General features: G+C 37.6%; 1 protein-coding gene across 9 annotated transcripts in view; it reads right to left on the reverse strand.

Moving 5' to 3' along the window:
• MIPOL1 (mirror-image polydactyly 1) overlaps nucleotides 1-17,434 on the reverse strand; it is a 302,089-nt gene that overhangs the window by 32,700 nt on the left and 251,955 nt on the right. For all 9 annotated transcript variants that reach the window (XM_075926916.1, XM_075926909.1, XM_075926912.1 and 6 more), the window contains one exon: nucleotides 7,519-7,749. In XM_075926916.1, the coding sequence (XP_075783031.1) occupies nucleotides 7,519-7,749 (231 nt within the window). The remainder of the gene's footprint in view (nucleotides 1-7,518; nucleotides 7,750-17,434) is intronic.

A 17,434-nucleotide genomic window follows, 5' to 3' on the forward strand; every position in this document is an offset into this window, starting at 1 on the left:
TGGGTCTTAGCCACATTCTTCTCACAGCTGTGTTAAAAAAGAGCATCAGAGAGTCTTCCCAAAACCCATATGTGTATCTGGTCAGTCCCCTGTCTGAGGGTCACCTCACATTGTGGTGTGATTATTCAAAGATTCATTCTTGTTCTTGAACTGCACTGCTCAGATCATTCTGAGGAAGATTAGACCCTCCAGTGGGCACTAGAGAACGTCTTGGACATTGATGTGAAATGCACACAACTCCTATACTCAGAAGGCAGATTAGTTTTACTTTCAGAGGCAGAGGATTCTAATGTTCATTAAATGTTCAGTACTCATTCCCTTTCATTTTCACAGTCTTTTCACGTGTCAAATGCCAATATAAAATGAAAAGAGAAAATATTCATTTTTGTGTGTCTTGTTAATGGAAATACTTGTTATGCAGAGCAAAGAAGCAAAACAAAATTTTATAGCAAAATACCTGAAAATATAAAGAGCTTGCACACCAGAAATGCAATGGGAAAAGTGCAGGATTGTGCAAAATTGATACATTCCATTAACAGTAAGGATTATGTTGGGAAGGAACATGCAGGAATTCTCATTCTATTTTACTTAAAAGAAATCACCAACAAATTGGGCAAATCACAGATAAGATTAAATATATCTTTTATAAGATATTGTAAAGTCCCTTTGTTGAAATTACCTAATTATATATGATGTACTTAATTTTTTTCTTGTGTTTTTTCCAACTGAAAAGCAGAAACAGGATTCTTATATTTTTTTTAAAGAACTGAGTTTCAATAAACAATTATAGATAAAACTAAGAGTGTTGTCACTTTTATATATTTTCTTAGTCCACTAACTTGGCAAAATGTATGTACATGCATTTATCACAGTTTATATTTATTGTATTAGATTTTTATTTTAACATCCAGATCATAAACTTCTGTTCTACATTTATATATGTCATTTCAGAGGCATGTGTAGAAATATTCTGTGTGTGCACGTGCGTGCATGTACACACACACACACACACACACAGTCAGACGACCTGATGGATCTATCCAGTGTCATTAAATTATTCTTTTAATACCCATCAGTAAAATCTCATACACTTAAATTTGCATTATCCTTTAGACTAATGTTATAGAAGTGGAGATCTTCTTGGGGAGAATACATCATTACCATATCAGTATTTTCTGATAAATTATTGACATTGATTTGGCACGATATCAGGACCTCCTCCTACTTTTAGTGAACAGGATGGCCACTGACAATCCGCAGCAGTTCCATCAGGGAGAATCATCTTAAAATCCAGCCTAGGCTTCATACGATCCAGGTGGGCAGAAGTACTAATTAATTTATGGCATCTTACAGCTGGCTTGGCTCTACCTCCTTCAAGTCAACCGCACTTTCTTTTTGAGGCTGCAACAGCTAGCCTCACCAGCAGGGCAAATTTATAGGGGCTTTTTGTCTATGTGCTACCACTTCAGGTGGATTTATGCCACTGGCCCAAATACTTTGCTGATCAAAATTAAATAAAAATATTTACTTATGGAAAATTATATTTATTTATAGTCTGACAATTACATATACTATTGCAGAGTTTTAAATATTTTCCTAGTTCTGCATAGGTATTTCATTATATTTGCTGCCTATTCTAAAAATATATATAAAAATTCATTTGGGATTGAACCAAAAATAGTAAAACCAAAAAGTGTTTTTTTTTGTTTTGAATCAAATGAAATCTTTAGTTTTACCCAGAAATTAAATTCTTTAGTTAGAAAATATAACATTTTAATGAAAGAAAATTAAAGGATGTATGAAAATAAAAATGTTTTAATTAAAAATAAAAAACTTTTTATTTTGAAAAAAGGCAAACTCAAACAGAATTTTTTTTACAAAGGTTTTTCCAACAATGGAAATAATTTGGAGAAACTGACAAAAATTCTCAAAACGTTTTGGTATTGCTAAATCTTTTTTTGGTCAAAACTAATTTTGATAAAAAAATTTGTCCAGGTTTCTATGCAACAGATCTTATCTATTAAATATTTACTAGAATGCATATCATATATTGTCTATATATTGCTATTTGTATACTGTAATACACTGAAAAAAAAGTGAGAGTATTTTGCTATATCCAAGTGTGCTATAAGCAAATGCCATTGTATTCCCTTTATGGGTCATATGGTTCACATCTGCTTCACATGGGCTGGAATCCAGCAACTTTTTAGATGGTTTGTGTCCACATATCAAAGGCCAGTGCACTAATTTATATGGGAAACTAAATTTAGAGAGCAACAGAGACAGTTACGTAACTTAATATATATACAAATAGATTAAACCCAACAGCACCACCTTAGATGGAGAAATGAAAGCTGTGCTGTTTTCTAAACTATTGACATAACATATATTGTAAGAATAAAGATTTTAAAATCTTAATTTCTTTAATAATTTCTTCAATAATGTTAAAGAACTGATAATCTAAAGTGTGGTATGTCAGTAAATGATATTAAGAAAGATTTGCTTGACAAACTTGATTTTTACTTCGATTAATAATACTTTTAATTATTCTTCTTTAATCAATCTCATCATTATTTCCCTTTTTTAACTCTAAGCCCATTACAATAACACTGAAAAATATAAAATAACTTAGCAGTTCTCCAGAAAGTACTTCATTTACAAATCAGAATTATACTTTGTTTTGGCATTTTTTAAGATGTTATGGAGAAGCAGCGGTAAGTTATACTTTGAATTCTCAATTGGGCTATGAAATTTAGTTTCATATTATAAATAAAAATACAATAAAAATCTTTATAGGATAATGATAAAAATTAAATACTAATATAGCAAAGGCTTTCAAGTTGATGGGTTTTAAAACTGTCAGTCCTTTTGGAAATGCAGAACATCCTAGATCATAAAAAAGTAAAGCTAACAAACTAGTTGCTGCCTAATTGCCAAACACCGATTTGAATGAAGCAGTTGAGGTTACAAAGAAATTGTGAATTCTCAGCCTGGTTTCCCTGCTGATGAGCAGGAACTGTCTGTGTAGTTCTCCCAGAGGTGTCAGTGGAATCTCTATAGTGTCACACAAGGGTTCTTAGCTCAAAGTAAACACACTTTCCACAAACTCAGCTGCTTAATCTGTTTGCAGGTTGAATTATAAGATGGGGGTGGATGACTGGGTGCTGGGAAGACACTGAGCATTTCCACAGTTTCTTGATAAAAAGGGCATGCTATTGTGATCAAAAGACTTCAACCAACTGTTTAATTTTGCTAGAGGATTAATTTTAGCAATAATGAAACTAACCAGACAGAAATTTTCCCAAGTAGCTAAGAAAGTTAAATTGATGAATTATTTTCATTATGACAGTGCATTGGCACCACTATAGCTCAAGTTGTGTCTGCCCTTCTATTATAACCACTTTGGTTTCAGGGGATTAAAAACATGACTGAAAAATATTCGCTGGGACAAATATTGGCCTATAAATTCCCTCTTTACAAATACAGGTAGGAAGTGTTTTTAACTAAGATGAAAAAACAGTAACATGACAGCTTTAAAATTATACTAGAACAAAGGAAGGTTTAATGGATGTCAGGACATGGACCATGAGTCTTCCAAGTTCTGTACAGCACAGTGTTGACACTAAATAATATAGAAAATATACATTCATTTTTCAAAAGTTGATACAAAAAATCAGCTCCTATGTACTAAATCTATTTTTTCGAAGAGAGTGTAAAATCTTACTGGATGCCTGAAATGAATTATGAACTAATTTCTGGATGCTATGTGAATATATTATGCACAGTAGGAAATTTGTTGGCAGATGTGGAACGAAAAGGGGGAAACTATAACCTGATTCTAGCACCACCACCAAAAAGCTTATAGAAAGCTCATTTTGGAGCCTTCAGGTGTCATATAGGAGTGAACAGGGCCAAGAAATGAAGAGATATGGTCTGCAAATTTGCCCTGATTCAGCAATGGGAACTATGGGCAAAGAATTTACAGGCATAATAAATAAAAACAGAATTCTTAGGATTTTGTTTGTACTGTGTATAAAATATATAATTTTACAGCTTTGTTCTGATCTAAGGACATTAATATTGATCAAGAAAGTAACAACACAGAACAAAACAGAGCACATCTTTCCCCAGAGAAGGGGTGAGCATACTATTCTGAGAAATAAAAATACCTTCTCATGACAACTATTAAATATCCTTGCTTTTCAGTGAGAATAAGGCCAAATTTGGAGTCTTCATATTGGAGACTATGTCAGAAATTTAGAATTAACATGCACACATTCCCTTTAACAGTATGCTGTATTCTTTCTGTCTGTGTGATTCATTTTTTACAATATTGAACAGTATGTTAGGTGAGCATTTATAGTGAAGCGAGCAATAAACCAGTTCACCAATGTTAGCCCCTTGCAGGCCACCAGCACTTTATTTACCTGCATGTGCACAGATACAGCTTCTTGCAGCTCCTGTTGGACATGGACCACCATTCCCAGCCAATGGGAGCTACAAGAGGTTGTACCTGCATACATGGAGGTAAGTAAAATGCTGGTTGCCTACCATGGATTAACCCTGGCAAACGGTGTCCCTCTTGCCCATCCATGATTTATAGCAACAGGTTGGAAAGTGTATACATTGGCAATTTATGAAATATATACTAAAGCAAATATTAGGCATGTGTACAAATAGTCTAATTTAAATTCATGAGCTGAGTTTGACTTGCTCTATAATAATTATATGTAACTTAGGGTAAGTCTAGACTACATGGCTCTGTCCTCCCGCCTGGGGAGGACAGGGTCGTGGGTTTGAATCCCGCCTCCCCCAGGATCGGGTCAGGTCGGGTGGGTTCGGGACGGCACGGGCGGCACTGGGGCAGGCAGGATAAAGGGCCGCCCTGCAGTAAACCTCATCCCACGAGGCATAACGGGGCAGTCGACAAATACCTTTAATGTCTACCGCAGAGCATCCAGACTAGCGTGCTGAGCTGACAAACAGCTGATCGGCTCAGCGCTGCAGCCATTTTAATTTAAATGAAGCGGCAATTATTTAAATCGTTGCTTCATTTGGGTATATCTAGTAAACTAATCTATATGGCTCTGGCGACAGAGCCATGTAGTCTAGACATATCCTTATTGTAAAGCAGACTACAAAGTCAAATCTTTGTTTTATCAGCTAGTTATTTAAAAATTCAACTATCACTCATAATTAACAATTAATTGACCTTGTGAGTTTCCATGTTCATTGTCTCTTATTGACTTGGATACACATCTGGTATATTTGGAAGAAAAGTGATGTTGCCTTGAATAACTCTGTACATGCTCCCTGGGATCTGAAAGTCAAGTTGTGTTCTCCTTTCCAGTTTGTGCATCACCACCATAAGGGTGCCACAGATGGAGCACAGTTAACAGTTATGTCTATGCTACATAAACTCAGAATCTAGCTCATTGTTTGGCTATGCTGGAATAAGGCAGATGACACAGGATGTAGTTCAATTAGGCTGCAACTTTATTCTTAAATGTCCAGGAGTTCCTGATAGATAAAAGTACACAGGACAGGTAATAGATACCCAGGGAGATTCTGTCAATCATTCCCATTACCCAGTTTGGTCCCCAGCTAACCTGCTGCTGGGACATCATCATGTCTTCCCATTCAAATGCACATCAGAGGAGGCTATTAAAGAGGTGGGTTGCCTCCCTGCTGCACTAGAAATAGGAGCCCTCATCCCACCCTCCAGTTTCCCCCAATCCACTGTGGGGAAGCTGAAAATCCCTAATCTGATGGGAAAGAAAATATTCATTTCCCAGCTCTCCAAGAAAAGAGCAATCTATGCCCACAGAGAATCCTGACAAATCCCAGTATTTCATCACATCCATGGGTAGAAGGGTCCTGATCCAAGCAAAAGAAAGCTTTTCCTGCTCTGGCATGGAACTATATAGTTTCCCTCTCTTCTCATCAGATGGGGACAGTTGGGTCAGTGCCCCTTTGCTGACCTGGCCCACAGTTGTTGCAGAAAGTCTCTCCCTAGCTCTCTAGCTTTTAAAGAAATTGACACACTGCACCACATATTAATCATAGTGATATAATTATGACGTAATTATAAAGCATCTTGTATAAAATATGTCATGTAAAGTGTCAATGAAAAGGTTATGATTTTATGATATGATTATCCTGTTTATATGCATTTATCATTTTTGCACCAGGAGTTATGCATATTGACTATGCATTTTTCACTGTGATCGTATTTCAAATATGCTTGCTCTTGATAACACCCACAAAGCTTTATATCAAGTCTATCTAGCACACTATAAAGGGCCTACTGAAGTTGAATGGCCCATCAACAAAGACAATTGGTCAAGGGAAAGGCTCGCCTCACCTATGAACTCTTCAGTCAGTATATGGATAATGGCTACCATAACTCATTGACGCATGCAAGGGTATGTGAGTAGATCAAGAAACACTGGACTCCACTTTAGTGTCTGTATTTTCCCACAAACTATGCTGGAGGCCTTGGCTTAAAACTAAGTAGTTCCCTCCACATGGCAAAAACTATAAACAAGGACGTCCCATCATTATGGGGCCTTACTACCCTATAACACAACACATGGAAACACCTTAGACAAAAAGACTAATGTTGGAAAACGGGGTTCCAGGAAGGAAAGAAAGCAGTCTGCCTCTGTATGGAAGCCTGTTAGACTGCTTGTTCCATCTGCTTGATTCACGTCTTATCATTGATTCAAATCCTAAATTTAGAGAACTTAGATGGTTCTTGTTTAATTTCTTATGGTAATCACCTTTGATCTGTATGCCACTACTTATAATCAGTTAATATCTATCTTTCTGAACTTAATAAATCTGGTTTATAAATTTTACCAAAAACAATGTGGTTTGGTTGAAGTGCCTGGGGAATCTGCTGAGGAATAGGGGCTCCCTCTCCACATCGAGGGAGGGCCAGACTAAGAAATAAACAGGACAAACTTTTGATCATGGTAAGACAGTACAGCATTGAGGTCCTATGCAGAGGGGAGGGGGAGAGGAAGGGAGGAAGAGGGAGGGAGCTAACTGGAATCTCTCTATTGTTAGTTCATAAATGGCCAAGGAGAAGCATTCATGAAACTGCAGCTCTGTGTATGCCTGCATGTGTAAAGGTCTGTTTGAGTGCAGGACTGGGAGTGGCCTGCAGCTTGTCACAGCAGCACAGTGAGAGAAGGAGTCCAAGCTGGCGAGTCAAAGGGCTCAGTGGTACCTTCCCATTTCCAGGTTGCACCATGGGCCCATTACAGAGGCCCACCCTTTTTCAATAAGCCAGACAATTGTCCCCACCCCTTAATGTCCAGTCAAATCCTTCTCCCAAAGGTGGGTTGGTTATATATCACTAAGGCACTATGTTTTGTCACTACAGCAGTGGAAATGGCTCTCAACCGTACAACAAGAAGCCAATCTGTGAGTCAGAGGAAGCCATTTTTAAACAGCCACTTTTGTGACTACACTTTAAACATCAGGAGGAATAATATTTGTGAATTGACTTACGTTTGAACTTTTTCATTGGCCTCTTGTGAAGCTTCTAAAGCTTGCTGAAGCTTTAATTCCATGTTTGTTCGCTCTGTCATGGCTTGCTGCAGCTGGGTAGCTAGCTGCTCATTTTGGTGATATGTGATGGCTACAATATCCTCTCTGCTTTTCAGTGCATCTTCATATGTACTAAGAGTACAGTTAAACTGATCCTTAAGACTCGCTTCTTGGGATAGAGAATTGTGTAAACTGGGAAAACAAAACAAAAAAGATACATTTTATTGACTCACAGTATAAGGTTAGATAAGGTTAGTCTGGATTGCAAGAATACCACACTTAAATGATATTGATAGATTTAAAAATATTACACATATATCAATATAAATTAATTGTGAAACAAAATCTTTATTAGGTAACAAAACAGGAAGATTGGAAATGCAGAGACATACCACTAAGCTGGAAAAGCTTGTTATATTAATTTTGATCAGTTTTTAAAATAAAAATATATTTTAAAAGCTTCTTTTCAAGTATACAGACAGTATTTAAAAATTCCAAAAGAAAACAAAAGAAAAAATAGAATGCATTCCATAATCAAATCTTTAAAAATAAAATCTGTGCCACATTTAAGCATACCTTTTCTACAGGTTGCATAATAAAGTTGGATGTGTGATTTACAATAAACTGAATTAATTACCATGAATTATTGATTGTGCAATGGAAGATTCAGCTGTTTTCTCATTAAATATTGAAATAAGTGAGTAGAATGAAACAGAGGAATAAATTCTGATGCCCTTAATTCATTTTGAACAGCATCAGTTGCCCCACTGACTTTAATGGGATTGCTTGTGAAGTAAACTATTACTCAACTTGGGTAACGATATCAGAATATGGTCCAAAGGGAGTAAAAGTACAATGGAGTAAAACAAAATCATGAAATTAATGTGCTTTTCTGAAATATATTTTGCACAGGCTAGCTTAACTCTAAGCAACCTCAGTGTCAGCAATCTCAAATCCTTTCCTGATTTTGGTTTAAATAAGGTAGTAATATTTTTGCAAGGATAAACTGTTCCTAAAAATGTTTATTGGGCAGAAATATGTTACTTATCATCAGATGGTAATCACTGGGCCAATTCCATAGCCTCATGGAAATTACAAACCAGGGTGTGAATCTACAGTGCACTAGCTTACTGAGCACTAACTGGCCATGTAAATCCTGCAACCATGTGCTAAAAGTTCTGGAGTGTGCTTTGACATATTCCTGTGTAAAATGCTAAATAGAGAATGCCTTGCACTGACCAGGTAATGGATGAGACAGAAGGTCTACTCCATTTCTACTTTCCATTCCATCATTCATCTATGTGTGAAATGGGAGCAAAGGTAGAAGAAATTCAGGAAGCACATTTACAATAAAAGTGGTAGTAACAAAAATGTTATAATGAATAGATAGCTTATATCTTAATTTAGGATACACTACTTGGAGATGCTCAGATACTATGGTGATGAGTGCAGTATAAGCACCAATATAACACAGAACAGGATATTCTGGATTTGCTGCCTTAATTCTGAATTTCTCTGTGTGCATATGATTAGACTAGTTATACATTTTAAAGAGCCTCCAGACATGTGTATCTGTTATTTGCAATGCACACCCTTTCATATAATCTAAAATTTCTTTGCTTCTACATATGTGAGAAATGTATAGTCAATATTCATAACTCCAGATACAAAAATGATACATGCATATAAACAGGATAATCATATTCAGCAAATCATAACTTTTTCATTGACACCTTACATGACATATTTTATACAAATATGCTTGCTCCTTATAACACCCACAAAGCTTTATATCCAGTCTATCCAGCACATTGGGGAGGGCCTACTGAAATTGAATGGTCTGTCAACAAAGACAATTGGTCATGGGAAAGTGTATGTATACTAGAAATTGACAAAAGCTGTTACCATATCAATGAATATCATCCGAAGTCACATCAGAATGATGACTATGAAAATATCAACCATTCTTTCAAGTGTGTTATCCTATTCTCTTCTCTGAAATGCAGGGTGAATAAAACACTCCAGTCAAACCTTGCATCCAGGATGCTCGTGTGCAGTGGTGTATTTATTTTCCTTACTTTTTGTTATTACATTTATACAGAAAACATTCCCTCTCCCCGATAAGCTTTATAGAAAATCACATACAAATTAAACTATAATATACATGTATAAGTAAAATATTGATGAATTAATAGAAATCTAAAAGTTAAAAGTTAGAACATGGGTATGTCATTACACATAGCACCTGATGTAGTTTGCAAATGGTATGAAGCATCTATTCAATTAAATCCCGACATTTTGAAAATATCCATAATTTATGAAGGGACATGACAAATCCATAGAGTAGAGGCATTAAAATAATAAAATCATATTAGTAGTCCATCATATAAAATGTATGAATTGATGGTTTATTCTAGTGGGCAACTACTGAGCACTACTAGAAAAAGTTAACAGCAGCATTTGGAAGTAGTGCTAAAAGCTGCAAATTAAGGATGCTCCATTTTTACACTCTTTGGCCAAGATTTTCAAAAATGGGAGCCTAAAAGCTGAGCCCCTAAGGGTATATCTACACTGTGATGAGACACTTGCAGCTATTCTGTGCCAGGTGACTTGGGCTTCTGGGGCTCAAGCTAAGGGGCTGTGGTATAGATATTTGGCTCCAGACCAAGCCTGGATAGCTACACTACAATTAAACTGCCCTATAACTGGCACTGGCCAACTGCAGGTTTTTAACTGCACTGTAGATTAACTTAGTATTTAGATACCTAAACAAGTGACCTGTGTTCAAAAAGTGCTAAACATCCAACTTCACCATCACCTTGGCTTAGATGGGAGTGAATGGGTTTTTCAGCACTCGGGAATATCAAGCTGTTTATTTATATATCCAACTATTGATTTGGGAGCTTAATTTTAGACACCCACTTTGAAAATATTGGCCGAGAGATATTGTGTCTAAAGCTCTTGGTTACATGTTTGACTGCAGAGGTGACTGTGTTTTCGTCCTGGATAAAGTGATTCTGACATGTTATATACTGCAAGCCAGTCTAGAGGGCTATTGTATATACATGTAAGTTATTTTCATTGCCCCATTTTTTTCACTTCAGCCTATGTTTTATTAAAACCTTCTCTCCTTAGATAAGTGTATCAAGTGTAAGACCCAGCTGCTGTGCCTTCTCAGTATTCCTGACACCCTAATAACTTAGGATGACAGACCACACTGCATCTAGCAGGTCAGTTCTTAAGCCCAGAAGCAGCAGTAGCTGGGCTCCCTGTGCTCACCTTGTTGTAAACCCTGCTCCTCATTTGTTTCTCCATGGCTATAGCCCAGATCCTGCCATGAACCCAGTCTTATTCCAGTCCTGGCCCAGCCTTGCTTCTGCCTGACTCGACTCCTGTAATCTGGATCCAACCCTTAGCTCTGACTATTGACTTTGACTCTTTTCTTGACCCTTAGGTCTGGCCTTCATCCTTTGACTTCGCCTGTGATTCTTGACCCTGGTTCCTAATTTTGATTCTGAGTCACCCCTTGACTCTGACTTTTGGACTCTGACCACTCAGCCTGTATTACACTCTGACTGCTAGGCTTGGCCATATATGACCTCATCCACTGACATAGAATCATAGAATCCCAGGGCTGGAAGAGACCTCAAGAGGTCATTGAGTCCAGCCCCCTGCCCAAAACTAAATCAACCCAGCCAAAGCTTTGTCAAGCCGAGACTTAAAAACCTCTAGGGATGGAAATTCTACCACCTCCTAGGTAACCCATTCCAGTACTTCACCACCCTCCTAGGCTATGTCTAGACTGCAAGCCTCTTTCGAAAGAGGCTCTTTCGAAAGATACTTTCGAAAGAGCCTCTTTCGAAAGAGAGCGTCTAGACTGCACGTTGAACTTTCGAAAAAGCGGCTTGCTTTTTCGAAAGAAAGCATCCAGTGAGTCTGGATGCTCTCTTTCGAAGAAGCCCTATTTACATTGAAGAACGCCTTCTTTCGAAAGATGAACTTTCGAAAGAAGGAGTTCTTCCTCGTGAAATGAGGTTTACCGCCATCGAAAGAAAAGCCGCGTTCTTTCGATTTAATTTCGAAAAAACGCGGCTTGAGTCTGGACCCAGGGGAAGTTTTTTCGGAAAAAGGCTACTTTTCCCGAAAAAACCCCTGAGTCTGGACACAGCCCTAGTGAAATAGTTTTTCCTAATATCCAACCTAGCTCTCCCCCTCCCCGTAACTTGAGCCCATTGCTCCTCGTTGTGCCATCTGTCACTACTGAGAACAGTCTCTCTCCATCCTCTTTGGAACCTCCCTTCAGGAAGTTGAAGGCTGCTATCAAATCCCACCTCACTCTTCTCTTCTGCAGACTAAACAAACCCAAATCCCTCAGCCTGTCCTCATAGGTCACGTGTTCCAGCCCACTAATCATTTTGGTTGCCCTCCGCTGGACCCTCTCCAGTGTGTCCACATCGTTTCAATAGTGGGGGGCCCAGAACTAGACCCAATACTCCAGATGTGGCCTCACTAGAGCCAAATAAAGGGGAATAGTAGTAGTTGCTCATTCTTTTCCAACAATTATGTATTTACTGAATAAAATATTCATTTCTTTATAATTTTAGAGGAAAATTAATCCCAGATAAACCATTTTGATGGTATAGATCTTAGGGATGTAAAATCCCATTTAACTGGTTAAAATCCCATTTAACATATTGTTTAACTGGTTAATCAATTAAAAGAAGGGCAGGTGGGGGGAAGGGCTAGATTGGCCCCCTCAGGCTGGGCTGGGGCACCACTCTTCATGGCAGGCCCCGTGGAGCTGGAGCCTAATAGATCTATGATATACAGGAGGCCACGTCTTAAGAACAATTCTTTCCAACACCCAAAATGTTTGAGAGTGAGAAAGGATCAAAGCTTTCTGCCTCTTGGGCTGCTGTAGCACATACACCTATCTCTTTCCTGGCTGATCTTGGATGTGATGGCTTCAAATAAAAGACTTGTCTGAACTGTAACGAGATAGGGAGGGGAGGTTTCAAAAACAGTTGTATGCCAGCTGTGCACTCCCCCCAACCACCTGCACAGCTAAGACTTATTCGCCCTCAATGTTACAGCAGAATCACGACTCTTCTAACTTGCACCAGCTAAAACAGTCTCCAAGGGGCTCTTACATTTGCTGGGAACCACTAGAGTATAGCAGTTCTTGGGCCGTGCCCCTTCCCAACTTAACCAGTATATCCCTGTAACCCTCCCTATTTGTTTATGGAATGTCCTGCACAAAGGGGTCCTGATCAATGTTTGGGCCTCCTACGTGTCATCAGAACACACACAAACAACCCCCAAACCAGATTTTGGAGAATCTTCAACTACCCATACAGGGCAGCTTTAGGGCACTTTTGCACTGCTGTTTCATGGCCAACTATCTAGCCTATTTGCTACATCAATGCATTACCTTTGTTCCATTGGTTGCATTTGGTTGCCTTCATGAGTCCTGAAATCTCTTATGTTCTTCAGAATTTATAACATTTTTGCATTTTGAACTTGGTGAAGAGAATCCTTGAGATAACCAGTGATTAACCAAAGTAGGATTTGAGGAGGTGAGGGAATAGTATCTCAAAGGGAATACGTTTCTTTGACAACCTGGTGTCAGATTTCTTCAGGCCTGAACCTATGAAATCTATAAGGCACCTGCATCTGAGCTATTTTGGCTGCAAAATAGGATTTCCTCTACAAGTACATGAGTTACTTCACGTGAATAATCTAATCCACATTGAAAGAAAAGCCTCCTTGGACACATTGAATCTAGTTAAGTACTCTTCAGAGTCAAACCTTTTTCTCCTGAGCAAGCTCATAACGGAGCAAGCCAACCGCCATTTTCAAACTTCCTGTAGGATACTGAATCAAGTTTCTCTGTGCAGGAGACAGCCTCCTCAAAGGGGTTAATTGCACACTGTGGAATGGACCCCAAAACAACAGAGGACTATCATAAACCTCACCACCTACTGTTCTAAGTGCTAGGCACATTTCTTTGACCTTGCTTTCTTCAATAATATAGCCACACTTATCTGTTGCTATATATATTATATTAAAAGACCAAAGCAAAATGCTTGACTGAACACACTTCTAACCTTGGGAACAGAATGAGAGAACAAACATGTGACAGATGTTGGTCACATTATTTAATGCACTACTTGGAGACGCTCAGATCCTATGGTGATGAGTGCAGTAAAAGCATCAATATAACACAGAACAAGATATTCTGGATTTGCTGCCTTAATTCTTAATTTCTGTTTCTGTGTGTGTATGATTAGACTAGTTATATATTTTAAAGAGCCTCCACATGCACGTATCTATTATTTGCAGTGGACACCCTTACATATAATCTAATATTTCTTTGCTTCTACATTTGTGGATTTTTGGTTTTCAGATTAGTAACTGCAATTGTTGTGGGTGCCCATTGATATTTATTACATTATACACCGACATTTTTCTGTGAGCAATCTGAATGTTTCTGATGAACATTAGCATAGAACTGGCTGTTCATAATCTTCATATGAAACAAAGTATACAGGATATTGTACAGAGAGAAAGTAGATGAGTTAATATTGTTAATTGGACCAAGTTATGTTGCTGATAAGAGACAAGCTTTTTAGTTTACACAGAGCTCTTCACCACCAGAAATGGGTCATATAAAAGCCTCACCTCATTACCTCACCCACCATTGCCTATCTAATATCCTGGGACCAATAAAACCATGACAACAACTGGGTAGTTGTGTACAGGGTTTGGTATAGACATTGGGACATATCATATTTGTGCATCCTTGAAACTCAAGACAATCCAGGCATGTTGCAGTCTTGCACCAATTGAGAAAAAGACAACTGTAATGGTGGAGTCATGCCCAACCTACACAGGGCACACTTCTATAGAAAGTATATAGAACAAAGAGCATGAAGCCGACCATGAATGAGGTTGGAATATGTAATTTTCAGGGATTTCAGAAGGCCAATTCCTTCCATACTGACTCTTACCACAGGAAAAGACTTAGAAGAGACTGTTTATGATGGAAGTTCATTCTGTGTGCCACTGAGGCTACATCATAGACATGTGACTCTGTTGCTACTGGTGCATCTCTGAAACACCCTTTCAAACTAGGTAAAATGTATCAATATGCAGAGTGGCTTTGAGCAGTATCGTTTTTGTTTCCCCATAAAAAGTTCTAGAATTTTTTTTACCTTTTATCTACTATTTATTGACAATTAGTGCAGTCTGGTCATCCTTAAATACCTGCCAATTATTTTGGGTAACTAAATAACTTTAACACATTAAATAGATACTGAAGTAACTTTATCTATTAATTGAAGGTACAATTGGCAAGTCGTTAAAAGTTACCTTAATAATTAAAAGAGATGTTTATGATGGTATCTATGTTTTCACATTTACAATCTACTAGATAAACCTGATTATTTTACACATAAAGGGCTAAGTTAACAGCTGCATCAGACCAGAGCTTAGGCTGATGGGTAAAATCCAGCATTAAGTGAAAGTTAACTTCAGCTGGCTTGTGGAGGCCACTGCATTAATTAGAACTATTAGAGGCCAACATAGAGTGTCACTGCCCCCTACATAAGGAAATCTTTGTGAATGGATCGAGTAAAGCCAGCTATACTGGCTACATGTCAATGGAGAATTTGCCTAAGCCAAGGGTTTATAGCAGCATAAAGTATCTGGAATGGGTTTGAGGATCAACCCCCAATTGTTTAAAAACATTATTTTAAAAAAATATATTTATTGTGTGTCTAAATACACCAGTTTTAAAAGCAGTTCACATTTTTGCTAAAAACTGAACATATTTTTTTAAAAAAACCCTTGATTATATTTAAAATATTACAGATATTTTTATGCAAATTTAACTTGGTAGAAAATAAAAAAAGCAATAGATATTACTCTCCTTTATTTATCCTTATGATGAGCCTGATTCTCCAAACTCTTTTTCACTGATGTGAGGATCAAATCCCAGAGCTGCATCCAATGAGGTATTAACTGTGTTCTGAGGGCACACATTTACACTGCAACATTATTTCGAAATAACTAGCATTATTCCAAAATAACGTAGTCCGCAGGCAGTTATTTTGAAATAATGTTGAAATACTATCAGGCTGGAGGACTTCTTACTCTGACTCCTGTAAACTTCATTGTTCGAGGAATAAGGGAAGTTGGAGGAAGAATGCTCCATTTTGAAATAAGTGCTGTGTAGACTCTCCCTATTTTGAAATAAGCTGTGCAATTGACATAGCTCAATTTGTATAGCTTATTTTGAGTTAAACCCTGCAGTGTAGCAACACCTAGGGTGCAAAGGCTCCTCAATTCTTACTGACTTTTCTGGATGTTGAAAGTGCACAGCAAATTGCACGTTTGGACCTTGCTTCTCTTGCTGGCCAGGGCCCAGCACCATGTCATATGTGGTTGGAGGCTTTAATAATCTGTGCCATCTTGGTTGTTTGACTTTACATCTGAATACCCCCCTAAGAAAATCAAATGGAAACTACATACAGAGGAAATAAGCTTTGCTTTTAGGAGTTGCACATTAAAAATAAAGGGCACAAACAAAATCATCCCTATGTTTATGAATAGTTTTAAAGATTATTTTTTTAAATAGTACAAGCCCTCCCTGAAAAAGAGTTGCCTGTCTATGGTAGCATATCACTATGCTGTATTTCTTAAACAGCAAGAATAATAAACATGAAAGGAATAAGAATCCTGCCTCTGAAAACTGAAGTACCCAGTAAAGTGTCCACTCAGTTGAAAGTGATACTTATGATATATCAGCAATCTGATAACACTGGAACGTATTATAACACAGGCAGAATCACTTTAAAAAAGTTAAACTTAATGACCACACTGTGCTATTTACTTTTATTTTCATCTCCAGGGAATACTGTTTACCTTGCTTTAAAAACTGTATGAGTCATTGTTATGGGCCTTTTTTAATTAGTTTGAAGGAAATAGTCATTTGGGAGAGACAGCGGAAATCAATTCTGATTCGATATTGATAGCTACTGTGCGAAGTAAACCGCGTGCCCTCTCTAATTAAATGTAAACATGTTCAGTTCTGAAGTCCAACAGCAATGACAACAACCACTAGCAAGGATTGCTTAAGCACTGATCAACTGATTCTCCTGAACCTTTTGTGCATAGTGAAGGTGCGCTTGTGCAATCTGTAGCAGGGTGAATGCCAGTTGTAACTGACTTTATTTTAGGTCATCTTCAGAGAAAAGAATTGACAAGAATGTGGAGTGTTCTGTAATACCTCAAGTTACTCATTAACTATGTCCTTCTGATAGCTAATCAATAGCATTGCATGGAGCCAAACACACTGCACTGAACTGCCCCTCTTCCAAAAGCCAAGTCTTGGTAAATATTTAATGGCAGTAAAGGTGTTTTGACCGTTATCAAACTGATATGCTAAAGAACTCTTAAAAGAAATTTTATCTTGCTTCTCTCTGCATAAATAATTTGTGCTGTCACCATACAATCCTCATGCAAACGCACTTACATTAATGCATTTGAATCAGTGCTTAGGAGAGAGAATATTGAGTTTCACTTCATGTGGTGAAATAATGAAAATAGCTTTGCTGTCACAAAATAACAATGAAAAAATCAAAAAGTTTACTTCCTTGGTAAAATGCCAGCTTCAAATACACAGCAAGCAACCCAACCCTTTATACTGCAGTAGTAAATACTGCACCAGACTTGTTCAAAACCTGTTATACAAGTGCACGCTTGAGGTTCTCTGACAAGGTTTCACTTGTTATAGAATCTCCATGACCCTCTAGAATTAGAACACTCCTGTATTTTCATCTCTTATCCAATATAGGGGACAAAAATATCCAGTTTT

Source organism: Pelodiscus sinensis, chromosome 4, assembly GCF_049634645.1.
Source record: "Pelodiscus sinensis isolate JC-2024 chromosome 4, ASM4963464v1, whole genome shotgun sequence".
NCBI classification, from domain to species: domain Eukaryota; kingdom Metazoa; phylum Chordata; order Testudines; family Trionychidae; genus Pelodiscus; species Pelodiscus sinensis.